The following is a 15,932-nucleotide window of genomic DNA, read 5'->3' on the forward strand; positions in this document are numbered from 1 at the left end:
AATAAATACAGGAGAAACCAGACAGAGGAATGAGACTCAGCACCTGAATCAGAGCATGCTGGCCTTCAAAATAAACACTCGCGCAAGCAAGTCGATATTGGTAAGAAATCCGGCACATGTCAAAGTTTCATTTGTGCTAACCTGAAAGGTGTGTGAAAATAATCAGACCCAGTTAAGAGAGCTTGGAAAGTCTCGGTGAGCCCGTTCTGGAAGATACGGCTGGCTGAACCGTAAGCCTCGGGCTGCCACAAATTTGGGTTGTCACAGCTGATGCAAAGCTTCAGAAAAGCCAATTCCTGCTTTTCAAATAAACACAACCTTCCATATCGCGAACAGTGTTTTAGCAATGGCCATGTCCCAAATGGCAGCCTAAATGGGGATTTGCGGTCTCACGGACTTTTGCTCGCGTGCGTCCGTGAAGTCCATGGCCGTCATCATGCCAAACAGGAAAACCTATCAACTCGCTAGTCCGTTTTCACAGCCTCAATGCATTTATAATCACGCTTGGGCAAACTATTCCAACTTTCAGGGAAAATGCTTTTTAAATGTATATTTAAAAGTTGTTTGCAGGCTTAATAGTGGTGACGTTGAATTCATGAGCCTTGGTGTAGTTTGTTTATAGCCTACGTTTAGCTTTTTACTTCTTGCGATTGTATTTGGCTTTAAAGTTGTGTGCATTTGTAAAGATTTATCATGATGAAAATGTAAGAATCATAAACTTTTGTTGGTTATCAGAACTTATTTTCTGCAATAATGCAAAACCAAATGGAAAAATCTCAGTGGGTTTTTGTTGAGGGAACCAATTTTTTATTTTAGGTTTCAGACGTCCATTCAATTTCAATTCAATTGAACTTTTTAATTGTGGTGATTGTATTTGGCTTCAAAAATTCATAAAAGTTGTGCGTATTTGTGAAGATTATCATAATGAACATGAAAGAATCATAAACTTTTGTTGGTTACAGAGCTTATTTTTTGCAATAATCCAAGATCCAATGTAAAAATCCTATTGTTTTTTGTTTGTTTGTTTTTTTAGGGAACCGATTTTTAAAAATACTTCTTGTAATTGTATTTGGTTTCAAAATTCATAAAAGTTGTGTGCATTTGTGAAGATTATCATGATGAACATGCATCTTTTGCTGGTTATAGAGCTTATTTTCTGCAATAATCCAAAAATCAATGGTAAAATCCTATTGGGTTTTTTGTCAAGGGAACCAGTTTTTTATTTTAGGATTCATAAGCATGCTCACACTATGCTCCTTCTGCAAAGCCTGCATTCTGGACGACTGCTTAACAGTCCATGAGGCAAAGTGTAGACTTTGTGACGGGCCCTATTTGTCATCTGAATTAGTGGATGTTAAAAATTAAGCATATGATATTTCTTCTGAGAAATAACACAGTGTGTCTCCTAAGGAGCCTTGTAAAAAAGATAAGAGTGGTATTTTTCTGCTCACGTCAAACTTGCTCTGAAAACAAATACTTTATCTAAACACACTATGTAAGAATGTGAAATTCAGCCTGTACCCAGAGACATAGATTAATTCATGAAAAATTACCTCAGGAATTATCTCACATAGGTTGAAAGCAACAACAAATCCGTTTATAAAGAGTGTTTTTTAGAAATGGTATTTAGAAAAAAGAAAGCATATAATCTGTCTTTTGACTGTGAAAGAAATATTTCTGCCGACTCAGCGCCCCACGCCCCAAGAGCATGTCTTTGGTAGAGTGATACCAGTCTGTTAAAATTACACGTGTTTTCAATAACAACATTGCGTTCCTGTCCATCATGGCGGCTGCGTTTTCTTGTTGGATCCTTCGGGTGTTCCGTGATTCTGCACAATGATGGGATTCAGCCATTTTTCCTTAGACATTTCTATCACGCTGAGAGCTCTGATCAGGTAACGGCAAAACCTCAGGAAACCTTGCCTCATCTCTCTGAAAGAATGCAGCAATATATATATGTTTATATTTTAGAATATTTGCTTAGCTATTCATACTGTTAACAAAATTGCACTTGTTGCCAACAAAATAATTATTTATTGCAGTATGCTTTTTTCTGTACTGAAGGAGAGTTTCTATTATTTCATTTATTAGAGGTGTTTGTCAATGCAAGCATCACTATTAGGCCCAACTATTAAAAAAACAAACAAAAAATACAACCTTTCTACCTGATCTAACCGTTAAATTTAGTTTAATAAAAGTTAATACAAATGTACGTAATGTATTTAAGCCTTTGGACTTAAAGGTGCTCTAAGTCATGTCATGCGTTTTTTAGGCCAAAACATTTTTTGTCACATACCGCAAACATCTCCTCACTATCCGCTAGCTGCATGTCCCCTGAACACACTGTAAAAAAACGCGGTCTCTGTAGACACCACAGGCTCCACAAACTGCAACAAAAACAAACTGAGCAACAAACAGAGCGACCCGCAGCACGAAACATAACAAACTGTTCCAGCCAATAACCGACAAGAATGATGTGGGGGTGGGGTTCGGGGGTTAGTGCGCGGATGAGGAGGAGGGAGGGTCTAGCTAGCCTCCGTTTTGTTTGACAATAATTCGAATGTCAACAAGAAGAAACGTCTCCCGGGATCGCTTAGACAACCTTTAAACCTTAAAGGGACAATAAGTAACTTTTTAGGTATTTTATTATCTAAAAGCAATATTTTTATTCATAAATATGTCCTCAATGGTGTACAAATACCTCTGCCAATGATCTGACTTATCCTCGTAAACGAAGAATTTATTATCTTTATATACATAGGACGGGTAAGTCCACGGAGGCTTCCATGTAGTTCCGCCATCTTGAAAAACTATAATAGAGAGAGGGACAAAAAGTACTAGGCCAATGCGTTTCCACAACGCGTTTTCGTTCAGAGCCCGCGTCACGTGACTGAAACCAGCAGAAACGGAGCAGAGCAGTGAGAGGCGCTTTTGTCACTGCCCCGGCAAGTTTAAAAGGCTGCACTGCACAGTTAAGTCACAGGATAACGAGTCCTCTTCGTCGAAAAAGTCCACAATAAGACCGTAAAAGGAAACGTGATCGGAGATTACAAAAACAAGGGTTATTATAATGTCGGGATAGCTAATGCAGGAGAAAGCTTTCAAAAGAGACGCTGAAGTTGCCTGCTTTCTTCTCGACAGGTAAGTCAATGTTAAGGTCTTAATTACAGGCTTTTTTTTTTATTTTTTTATTAGCCTATATAGACCAGCGTTTCCCAGCGGGGTGACGCGGCACCCTGGGGTGCTTCTGGCGAGAGCAGGGGTGCTGTGTAAAAAAACAATTTTTACCATCAATCTCGAATCGTCGGAAGTCTCTAATAACAACAAATAATGCGCACAAATTTATAATAAAAATGCAAATCATAAGTTTTCGTCGTTGAATTGCGGAGGTTGCGTTTGCGTGTGATTTTATTCCCGTGCCTTATTCCCAGTGCGTCCACATAAAGCTGCCTATTTTTCATTGATGCGCTTACAGTCAAATACACACGAAAACATTGTCACAACGTCCGTCTTGCTGCGTATTCACATAAACACATCGGTTATGTCCGTGCTGGTGTCAACGCAACGCGTGCGATTAATGTTTTTCAGTTTAACACGTTAAAAATATTTAACGCAATTTAAGCAGCATTTTTTTCTGTCATCCTTTGGCTAGCGTTACATTATATAATCACGTTCTTCTTCATGCAAATGCTTCTAACCATGCAAGCGAGAAAATACAAAAGAGAATGCGCTGTCCTGTGATGCTGACACGACGCGCGCCAGACTCGACTTCTCTTTCGCTTTGAGTATCCTCATCAGAGCAGTCTTAAATTAGTTAAATAAAGTCTTAAATGAACGTTAAGAGTTGTGAGAAAATGGGACGCGTGTGGGATCCACATGTGACAGTGCAGCAGTGACATCAGAATCAAATAACACTTCATTCATAAAAATATGCCATTAAACAATTATTTGAAATATACTGTCTTTATGATGTTTCTACATTAATTTGGAGATTTACTGTGAAATTATTAGGCTACATAAAATATAGTAAAAACAAGCTATCTTGTGCAATTATAACAAAATTATCCCAATAATTATCACATTATCCCAATTATTATCCCAATAATTATCCCATACACTGAGTGAGCAAACATTTAGGTGAGATTTGCAATGGTAATTGAGCAATGTTTATATATGAATAAAAAGCCTTAATTGAATATGTCATTATGTAAAGTGATCTCTTCAGAAGAAAGTAATGATTTCCTAGATTTTAAATGGATGGCCAAAAAAAAGAAGAAGAAAATAATAGATAAAAATATCTATATGACAGTAGGCCTATAAGTTCTTCCCTGTGGTATTGAAAATTGATACATTTATTTATTTATTTATTTATTTATTGCTCAAGTCATACATAAATGTTTCATTCATTCATGCATTCGTAACATGCATGAACGAAGAAAAAAAAAGGAACAGCAAGAAGAAAATCTTATGGTACCTGTCATATATTTGTGCACATCAAAAATTAAATAAAAAAACCCCCAGCACATTTCAAGGTATAGTATCAAAGTAGTATCTCTACTATTGAGTAAAGTAGAGAAGGCCCTATAAACAAGGTTGTAAGTTTTGTTTGTTCAAAACTGTAACATTCGTTTGTTCGTTGTGTCAAGTTGTAGTTTGTTTGAAATAACAAACCAGTTCACCCGAAGGAAAACTCGATGAAGTGCTATTAGAGGACATCCTGTCATAGCTTTTTGGTACATAATGGCTACCGTAGATGCAACACACATTTGAAAATGCGAGGCGCTAGAGAGCACTATTCATTTGATTGCAAAATACAATTTCACCACTAGATGGGAGAAAATCCCACTTACTGTCCCTTTAATGGAGTTGTTTCTTGCATTCTTGTGATCGCAAATAAATGGAAGCAGGTGCAACCTAATAGGTTCTCTTATTATGTGAAATGGTAAATACCAGTTTGATTCTGCATGATTGATGTGCACTTCAGACACAAATTAATAAATTACTGTCACTGTAAATTTTTTATTGTAAAACACTGGTCAAATATCGATGCTGGAATCTTAAGTCTCTAAGTAAAAGACCAAACGTTCGCTTCTTTCATGCTCATTTTGCGATCTAGCTAGTTTTCAGTCAGCTGGTGAAATGGTGAGTTTGTGTGACGTCGTTCTATGGAGGCGTGTTAAGGGCGCGTTTTGGGGTAGCGATCAATCAATCAACTTGATTTTGGGCTCGGTGTTTGAGTTCCGATGCCATTTTTAGCCCTGGCTCGCACTGGCCCGACAGTGGAAAAGCAGCTAATGACATAGCAATTCACTAACGAACAATCAGAAGACCTTAGCAACCCCATAGCGACGCTCTGACACCATCCACAACACCCTAGCATTGTGGCGACACAGGCGTGCATCACTCAGAAAATTTAAACCTCTATGTTTTAGTGTAGTTACACAAATTTAGATAATGAAATTAATTGCTAATCGTTCGGCTGGTCTTGGCATGGTGCATTTTTTTTTTTCTGGTGTGGATCACCATCATCGTTAACTCATTTTATAAATTCCTTGCCCCTTCAAACCCTCCTAGTTGTTTATAGAATGAGGATGAATTGTAAACTGTTGTAAAGTTATTTGTCAACAGGCTGATGTGGAATTCTGTGAGGGAAATGAAAAGCAGGTGCATGCTGGCTGGAGCAACTACGATAAGCCTCAACAAGTAGGGCGGGCGTAAAAAGTAAACATTGCACTTGTGTCTGTACAAAGGCTTGCATTGTACTGTGTGCCATAATTTAATCTTTTTCATATTGGACTTTTAAATAGGCCTGAAATCAGAGCTCCCTTTGAGGTACTTTTATTGTTTTGTTTATGATTAATAAAGGAAATCATTTTCCCAGTAGTGAAATTTCTGTTATTATTCATTCATTGTGATATTCATACGACTTTCTTTCTTCAGTGGAATACAAAAGAAGTTATTTTGCAGAATGTCTAAGCTGTTCTTTTCAATGCAATACAAGTGAATTGGAACCATGCTAATGAGCATAATTTTCAATGAATTACAACTTAAAGTTCTGTCTATTTTGCAAGTCCTTGCCCAGAAGTTAGCATCACCCTGGTTTCCTCGACAAAAACCCTATTGGATTTTCAAAAAAATCGATTTCAAAATGTATTTAAAATTCATTTATTTCATACTAAGTATACTACAAATCAATTAACTTATTTACTCACATATTGCTTGAGACTTACTGATATGAATATTATAATTAAACATTTGATAATTTAATTTTAATGCATTTTTCTCTGAAAGTTGAATGATAATAGTTTGCAAGAGCATGCTTATTAACACAATCAGGCTGTAAAAGCAGACTAGTGAGTAGATGAGTTTATCACAATGATGTTTTAACGTCCCCGCCAACCTCTGTAAAACCATTTAGCCACTTTTTAGCAACCGGCTTTTTCAAGTCAAATAAAAGCAAAAATTGACTTCCCATTAATGGAACCCATTGATAGAACCAGAAGTGCTAAAATGCTAACATGTTCCTGGGTTTTGGCCTACAAAAATATGTCATCCCCACATATGGACTATTTCATAATGATTGTATGGTCTTTATTTGTCTTTTTGCCACTTGACAGCCCCTGGTCACTATTGTATGAAAAAGAGCAACGTGAACATTCTTCAAAACTTCTCTTTTTGTGTTCCTCAGAAGAAATCAATAAGTCAATAAGGCTGAGTGAACAATAACAGCATTTTTGGTTGACCTATTTTGCTGCTTATTCTGTAAATTTGCATCTGTGATGTTCTCAGCCTTACCTGATCCTTCCTGTTTTTGAATTCTTCTCGCCGCTGAATCCCTTGTTTTTGTCTAAAAAAAACAAAACATTTGGCCCGATTCCTCTTTGAGTCTGAGTTTTCCTACATGTCTTCTTTATTTGACGAGATGTCATGAATTATAGAAACACAAACACCATTCGTCAGTCGTGCAAGATGCCAACCTCAACGATGCATAGGGTGAACAACAACATCTAGCACAGTACGCTGAAACAGTGTGCTCATGGAAACACTGATTTGGGCCGTTTCCTAGCCCTCCACCCTCAATCCCGTTCGCTGGATGTGACACACAAGCTGTGAGGTAAGCCTCTGTGTGCTGGCGCGAAGGATCAGACTTCTGGACCTCAGCGGGTGTTTGTGCCTCACACAGATACAGGAGAAACTGTTTGCGACAGGGATCATATGGAATTACTCGACGAGTTTGTAATATTGCCAGGCTTTCCCAACGCCTCATGATAGATGACTTGCCTCGCTCTTGCTCACTGTCTGTCTGCCTGATTTCCGCTAAGCGTAATAATGAAGTGCTCTGGTTGGCCAGATTTATTTTTGACCTTTCTACCACACATTTTTTTCCAAAACAAAAGGCGAGGGATTTTCCCAAGCCAGGACCATGCTGTGTGTGTGAGGTCGGAATATTATTTATAAGGTCTCGTTAACTCAAATCGAAAGAGAACTGTTTTGAATGTGATAGTACATTTCCTTTGTTGGACGAAGTTGTATCCCTTCAAAGGAGCAAAAAGCACATCTTTGATGAGTTAATAGTGTTTTGGGCCTCTAGAGACTCCATCCATCTCATGGAAACTGCACTGTAAACATTTCCATTGTGACATGTTCTGCATTATGAAGAATAGCTTTCTTTCTTGCCTTGATCTTAAGCGAGGTCACTTTGAAATGGAGTGTAGATCAACGTGAGCGTATTAAAAGAAGATTTGTTAAAAATGGAACTCTGTGCCACTGAATACTAAATCCTCTGAGCTCATTTTCCTTTGGGATTTGTAGTATTGGTTATAAAAGCATGTTTGAGCGAACAAATCACTCGCTCATGCAGGAACAAGGTGATTACATATTGACTGCATAATATATGTCAGAGGTTCAGTCATTTTGTTCCAAACGGGCTGGTTTCTATTATGCTAATGAATAATGCCTTGCTTAGCCATTCTGACCAAAGTGACAGATGACTGGACATTAAGCCATGTGCTTTTTGATCATGGATACCATCAATGAAAATAACGGCCTTATTCTGTCCAAGTTTCTAAATGACAAATTTGATTGTTCGCAATTAACAGCGTAGGTTTCCGTTTGATCATTTTTCTAGGTGTCCAAGCGGTTTAGAATCTCAGAGGAGCATCTCTGCAGAAATTTGGCTGATGTGCAAAACAGCATTGGTTTGAGATTCAGTGGTTCAAGAACCTCTTTTTCAATCTTTTGGCTGAAGCGAAAAACTTTACTCAGAATTTATAAATATTTTGATTAGTATTGAATCACGTAAACACCACACGTGAATCGCGTTTAACCTTCATTCTGACCCTCTGTCTGAAATGATCTATTAAGGGGCGGCTCCTTTAAGGCTTGTCAGTTAATAAGCGACCACTCACTATTGCAGGCGAGTATGTGTTTTGAAAACAGTATCCATAGAGTTTGAAATTAACACCCGCCAACCCACCAAATGAACTGTGGCAGGTAACGCTGTCGAATCACTAGCCAATTTGGCGTGTTATTATTATGTTTACTCACTTTGCTGGGGAAGTTAGTGTAAGCCAAATCTGCACAGATTTAGTTCAAATTCTCGTGAGTCATCATGGTATATTAAATACAGCGTATTGCACAGAATCTGCTCACATCTGGCTCACTTGAACACACACGTCACTACACTACAAATAACGGCGCGCTTGTTCATTTGCTTTGAAGCAATAGCATTTGGTTAACAGAAAAGACATTGTTATTTTTTTATGTTCTTTGTACTGTATTGATCTGTCCACCTAAAACACATTTTTGGTGAAAAGGATGAAGATGAAAGAGGGAGGAGATGCTGGATGACAGGATTTTGTTTGAATAAGAAAAGAAAGTCTGAAATCCAATTTTTATATTTTCAGACTGAAGCTGTACTACAAAACAGTCAAATGAAACTGTTGATTATGATAAGATGGGAGTGTTCTAGTTCTAGTCTTGTTTTGGTCACTGTCTCTCTGTAGAGTTTAGTTTGTTTTTCATGATGCTCAGAGGGCCAATGTGAAGTTAAGTGTTGTTTACTGATGTATAGACCTTATGCACCATTGTAGAAAAAACAAGTGCACAGCCATCTTTAGAATCTTGTATTTTAACTTCGGTTTTGGCGGTAGCTCTGTATATTTATATGGCTTTGCTGTCAAAGAGTAATTATCTGCTGAAATGTATTTACTTATTGTAGAGTTAACAAAAGTTATCATGAGCATTGTAATGTTTGAAGCGATGTCATAACAAAGGTCAGTAGACCGGAAAGATTCATAAATCCGTGAGATCTTACCTTCATGCTGTGGAAATACAACCCGGAAGACAAGCTGAAAAGCACTGAAAAGGGGCGGAGCTACATAGGGTCTATTAAACAGCTGAAAGGAAATCATTCCGTTTCTTTTCCTGAACAGTGGACGGGCTTTTGTTTTTACTGAGCATGAATCGAGCACCATGGTTTGTTTTTCAACTCCCCAATCCTTTCTATTTATGGAAGGGAATCTTCAAAGATAGCAATTTTTGAGGAGATCAAGAAAAACAGGGTGATATTACACAGTTCCGGGGCCTCTGCAGTAGAAACAGTTTGAGGCATTTCCTCCCTTTCCATGTGACTCTGGAAAAGGCTTGTCAGAGCATCTACGATGCCGGGCTGAATTTGTATCACGTGTCACTCACACTTGTGTAAGTTCATGCTCCCTACGTACCCAAACTTTGATAAAAAAACAGGAACAATGTCACCCCGACCCAATGAACCAAACACACTTCAGAGCCTCAGCTGAGTCAATAGAAGGCCCCTCATATTTTATAATGACACTTAAAGCTGTTTATGTGAACTAAGTCCCAATTTGAGTCTGGTCCTAAGGCCCACAATTCCTTGCCGAACACCTGTGGCACAGCACAGCGGGACTGGGGCAGGAAACAGGTGGCAAACACAGTCTTGCATCATTTTGTCCATTCTCACGGTGGAGCGCAGCAGGATTGTGCTCGCACCATAAACATAATCACATGGCTTAATTTATTACGCAGTCTTTTTCTCTCTCTCCAAAACATGTCTTAGTCTGGCACATGGAGTACACAAATGATTTTCAAGCTTTTTCTCAGAGGTCCAATTTTTTATGTTTCCAACACATTTAAAAAATCTTCAGACTTCGTTTTATGTAAATTTCTACTCATAATATTTAATAGAGTTTGGTTGGAACACTTTGCATATTGGATTTCTGTGGACTGAAGGCTAGAAGGTGATATGCTGATCAGTTATATGGAAACTATATTGACTTCAAAAGACTTCAATGTTATCTGCCACAATAATGGATCGTATTATCTTTCTGTGGGGGTTTTCCCATCAAATTTTAATTTGAATAATTATTTGGCATATCATGAATTTAATTTTGATTAAAAAAAAAAATTGGGGAGTGTTTTGTCACATTTGCTGTATACGTCTTTGCTGAAATGTTCAGTTTTGGTCAAATATTTTGTTGTAGGTTGCTGTTCATTGTTTATTCATATTTGAGCCATATTTAAAGGGACAGTTCACCCAAAAATGTAAATTCTGTCATCAATTACTCACCCTCATGTTGCTCCAAACCCTCAAGACCTTCATTCATCTTCGGAACACAAATGAAGATGTTTTTGATGAAATCTGAGAGATTTCTGTCCCTCCGTTGACAACGCAACTACCACTTTGATCCTTCAAAAATATATATATATTTTTTTTAAGTAAAAAAATCCATATGATTGGAGTGGTTTAGTCCAAATTTTCTGAAGGGACTCAATCACTTTACATGACGAGATTGAATTAAGGCTTTTATTAATATTCTTTTATTTACTAAAATATGTTGCTGTGAACTGTTTATTCATATTTTAGCATATTAAAAGACAGCTTAGGCTCTTTGCACATTTGTCATCGCCTGTAAATTCACATCTAAATGTATAAATTCATGGAATAAATCAGAAATGTATTTTGGCTCTAAATATCTTTGTGAGTATCTGTGGACAACCAGAGTTGACTATGAATTCAGAGCTTGTTAAATTAACAGCCCATTTAATTTGTAAGAACATTAGACCTGTTAACGGTGGTGTCCAGTAACATGTAAAATGTTTTGGCTGTGTAAGTTTTCAGGAGCTGTGTGTGGTCTGTTTGAAAACGTCTTTCAGGCGGGCACAGCTTTGCCAAAAACAGCATTCACAGAAGCATTTACGTGGGTCATTGTTAGATAGTAGGACGCCAGCCAGAGTTCTCTGAGTGAGTCCATAACAAAGAGCAAACAGAACTCTTCACAGTCGCAATTGATAAAGAACCTTAAAAGATAAGTATGAGACATAAAGAGACACCATGCATTCAACACACTGTTCCAAAGCATACTGACTTGATGTCAGCTGCCTTCTTAAAGGGATAGTTCACCCAAAAATGAAAATTAGCCCATGATTTACTCACCCTCAAGCCATCCAAGGTGTACAGTATATGACATTCTTCTTTCAGACAAATACAATCAGAGTTATATAAAAAAATGTCCTGGCTCTTCCAGGTTTTATAATGGCAGTGAATGGCTGTTTCTGTTTTGAAGTCCATCAAAGTTCATCCATCCATGATAAAAGTGCTCCACACGGCTCTGGGGGGGTTGATAAAGGCCTTCTGAAGTGAAACGATGCGTTTGTAAGAAAAATATCCATATTTAAAACTTTATCGACTAAAATAACTAGCTTGCGGCAGACGGCCGTACACATCACACCCTAACTCTAACCCATTTACCAGCCCTGTTTGTTTGAACCGCGAGAGGCGTCAAAGCTTACGCTACTCCTACATCCTACGTCATACAGCGTCAAATGGTACTCTTTTGGCGTAAGTCGACTTGCGTAGGCCGTCTGCCGGAAGCTAGTCATTTTAGTCGATAAAGTTTTAAATTTGAATATTTTTCTTACATGAACGCATCGCTTCACTTCAGAAGGCCTTTATTAACCCCCCCAGAGCCGTGTGGAGCACTTTTATCATGGATGGATGTGCTTTGACGGACTTCAAAACATAAACGGCCGATCACTGCCATTATAAATCTTGGAAGGGCCAGGGCATTTTTATATAACTCCGATTGTATTCGTCTGAAAGAAGAATGTCATGTACACCTATGATGACTTGAGGGTGAGTAAATCATGGGCTAATTTTCATTTTTGGGTGAACTATCCCTTTAAGTAGCATCCAAACTGAAATGGAACCTCTTTTTGAACATAGGTCATAGGCAACAACTATGCATCATACAAGCAGCGCTGCTCACACATTTTCTCAAATCAAAACTGATTTCAAGCATGTTTCTATGCTAACAGTGTGATACTTATCGTGTATAAAGTACAAATGCTGGGTAAAATAGTCAATTTTTAATAGCAATAAGTTAAAATATGATTTGATTTTTTAAATATGATTTCTCTCACTTTGTCAATCATCTTTGATTTCGCTTTGCTGTACTTTCTCCATGAAGAATACATGCTGCTCACTGCAAATTGTGTTTGCTGCTTGCACGTTTTATGACACTTTTAAAGTGAAATGTCTAGTGAGTGGCACTACTGGCATGTTCGGTTTTATCCTTTACCTTGTGAAAGGTAAGAAAGTTGTTGCTGTTTTACTGCCATTAGTGCTTATTTTAGCTGGAAACAGTCAATTGTATATGTTTTTGGAGTTTTGCAAAAATAAAGGTAGACACCTGTATTTACAATGAATTCAGCCAAAAGTAGGCTTCTTAGAAGGCATAATAAAGCAGTTTAGTGCCAACCCTTTTGACCAGTCTTGTGAGTGCTTGTGATGACTTCAAATGCTGTCTATGGAGGCAGCTCACTAGCTTTTTGGATCACAGCCAGAGGAGACATCTGCTAGTAAGAGCCCTGGGAAATGCCTACTGCCCAGAAGTGACATCAGCTTGTTTGCTTTTAACTTGAGGAAGACACCTCAGAGTCGTCTGTAATATCTCAAGACCGCTGTAATTATCCAGACAGCAACTTTAATCAATGACCCTACAGGACTGTGCCGGCCACTGCTGAAATCACTAGATATACACAATGACTTTCACAAGCACTTTACTGGCCCTCGCATCCTGTTCAGGTCGTAGCTTTCTCCAGATGGCTGCGGGCTTTTACATGCTCCGTTTGTAATGCTGAAAATATTCGGAGGGGTAATTTTTTTTCTGTTTTCCATTTATAGATCTTCGGTTTCCTGAGATTTTTGACTTTTTGCTCTAGATACTTTGAGATATTTTAATTAGGTGGTATTACATTACGCTTACTGCACAACATATGTGGCAGAGCGATATGGATCATAACATGGGTGGTTTCAACTGATTAAATTACTTACCATTTTATGTTGGGGATTGATGTTATTTGGAGAAAAAAGTGACTTGGTGTTCATGAGTTATTTTCAATTTCTAATTCTGTTACATTCCTTTATACCATACCATTTTAAGTTCAATGCTTAAAGATGCTTCAGTGCTTCAATAGACGAAAAGTAGTAGGTCCATTCAATGCAAGTGTAGCTGACCAAAACTTCAATGCTCTGAAAAGCGCATAAAATTAATCCATATGATATGGGATTGGGATTTATAATGTTACAAATGTATCATGGTTTCCACAATAAATATTAAGCAGCACAACAGTTTTCGACATAATAAATGTTTATAAGCAGCAAATCAGCATATTATAATGATTTCTGAAAGGACATGAAACATCTGTCCCCTAGTGTCTTCAGGGATCGTTCACACAGGACAAGTTGATACATTTAACGACAGCTAAATGTATCACAGACACATTTGATATGCAGAACCGAAGCCTAAAACCTAATCCAAAATGAAATATTTAACATTTTTCCTTTACTGTCTTACATGCACTGGTATTTCAATAGTAAACCAAATTAAATAAAGAGTTACTGCTCAATTTGTCCAAATAAAATTCCCAAAGCATCATTATGCGTTGTTAAGGTTGAGGGATAAATATTTTGATTATGAATTACCTGTATATGCGTGTTGTTTTCTTTTTCTTGTCATCTAAATCTCAAAGAAAGGTCAAAAACTCCTCCCACGTCCAGTACTGTGAAAATATTATCTTTTCTTGGCTCTACTTTGATGTTGTAAGTAATTAGTGGTTTATCATTAGTAACATATTCAGCAGACATGCTCTTGACATTTTATTCAGATGACCAACATCAGCTTATTGGAATGTGGATTACCACGGCTGGCCCAATTTCTGATGTTGACCGTTACGTTACCATGGTGAGGAAGGGAAGACCAACAACAGTGCTATACATACAGCAGTTTTATCATAATAGTTGGATGATGATAGTTAAGATGCAATTATATAGATGTACCTTTTTGCAAGTATCATAGAATAGGAGTATGAATCATGGATACATACTCAAACACTCAAAACGTTTGGAATAAAAAGCACTAAATCAGCATATTAGAATTGATTCTGAAGGATCATGTGAAACTGAAGAAAATTCAGCTTTGCATCACAGGAATAAATTACATTTTAAAATATATTCAAATAGAAAACAGTTATTTTAAGTATATTTTACAATATTACTGTTTATATTTTATATATATTCTATATTTGATCAAATAAATGTAGCCTTGGTGAGCATAAGAGACTTGTAGTGTACTGTAGTGTAGTGTTACATACTAAGATTCACAATCCCTGCACAAATAATTGTCCCAAAAATGTCCAACGTATATTTGACATCCCTAGTTGTGCAAATGACAACCATAAGCACATTAACATAATAGTCCACATTTGCATATCAACAACTACTCAGTATGCAGCAGCTCACCAGTATCAGGCCCACCCAAATAAACAACAGCATGACCTATGACATTTATGTTGATTTTAGCTAGACTTAATAGTCATTTATATGAACTCTTAAAGGTACAGTAGCAAAACTGACCTGTCAGAGAGAGAGAGAGAAGAGAATGGTGAATAAACCCAAAATATGACTATTTTTGTGCAAAAACACTAAACTTTTAAGTAGAATTGACTGAAGAAATTGTAGAATATGGTCCTTTCAACGTGTGTACCCTTTTCTTCCCCACAGGTCATGGAGGAGACAGATACTCAGATTGCGTGGCCTTCCAAGCTAAAGATTGGTGCCAAGTCAAAGAAAGGTAAGACCAGGTGTCCCTCATCTGAGACACGCTCTGCTGAAGATGTTGTGTGTTTGTATACACTCGTCTTTTTGTTACTCACTCATTAGGTATGTGTACATGCACTATACACGTGTACTATACATGTCACAATAGGGAAGAAAAGATTATTGCAACTTCTATTTCATACAGACTTTAACATTTACACCCCATTTGATTCAGGTCAAGATCAATCAGATTGATTGAGATGTTTATATGAAGGATGTTCAATCTGATTGAGCCATCAGTCTGATTATGAATAGATAATGGAAATGTGCCTACTGTTTAGCATTCAAAAGTATTGCTCGTTGCTCTTGTTTCACTGGAATCTTTGTCCTATCAAAGTGCTACATAAACAATGTGGTTACACAACAACATTTTAAAATATCTTCACATAATCATTCCTGGCAGTATCTTGGCCTCGGGGTCAGATGGATCCTTTTAGTAGTATCTCAGCTTTGGCTATCATGATTTAGGCATGTTTTTATCGTGAGAAGAGGACAACTTGCACTTCATTTTATCAGCTCTGTTTTGACAATATGTTTGTTGGAATATTATCATATTTACAGTGGATATTCATGAGGAGTTTGCACCGGGCTGCTTCATTTGTTTTGGAATCATCAGAAATGTGATCACTAGTACTGTGTATGAGTCGAGTCAGTTCTTCCTTTGTAGCATTGTACCTATTAAACTTTGGCATGAAACTCGTCCTGAACCACTGCTACAGAATAATAAATGATTTTGCTACAGAAAAATGAATGT

At 37.4% G+C, this 15,932-nt stretch overlaps 1 protein-coding gene across 2 annotated transcripts in view; it reads left to right on the forward strand.

The window, feature by feature from the left end:
* The window catches only part of bicc1 (BicC family RNA binding protein 1), a 103,785-nt gene that overhangs the window by 22,310 nt on the left and 65,543 nt on the right, over nucleotides 1-15,932 (forward strand). For both annotated transcript variants that reach the window (XM_079851682.1, XM_079851683.1), the window contains exon 3: nucleotides 15,083-15,152. In XM_079851682.1, the coding sequence (XP_079707808.1) occupies nucleotides 15,083-15,152 (70 nt within the window). The remainder of the gene's footprint in view (nucleotides 1-15,082; nucleotides 15,153-15,932) is intronic.

This window comes from Squalius cephalus (genome assembly GCF_949319135.1).
Source record: "Squalius cephalus genome assembly, chromosome: 19".
Taxonomy (NCBI): domain Eukaryota; kingdom Metazoa; phylum Chordata; class Actinopteri; order Cypriniformes; family Leuciscidae; genus Squalius; species Squalius cephalus.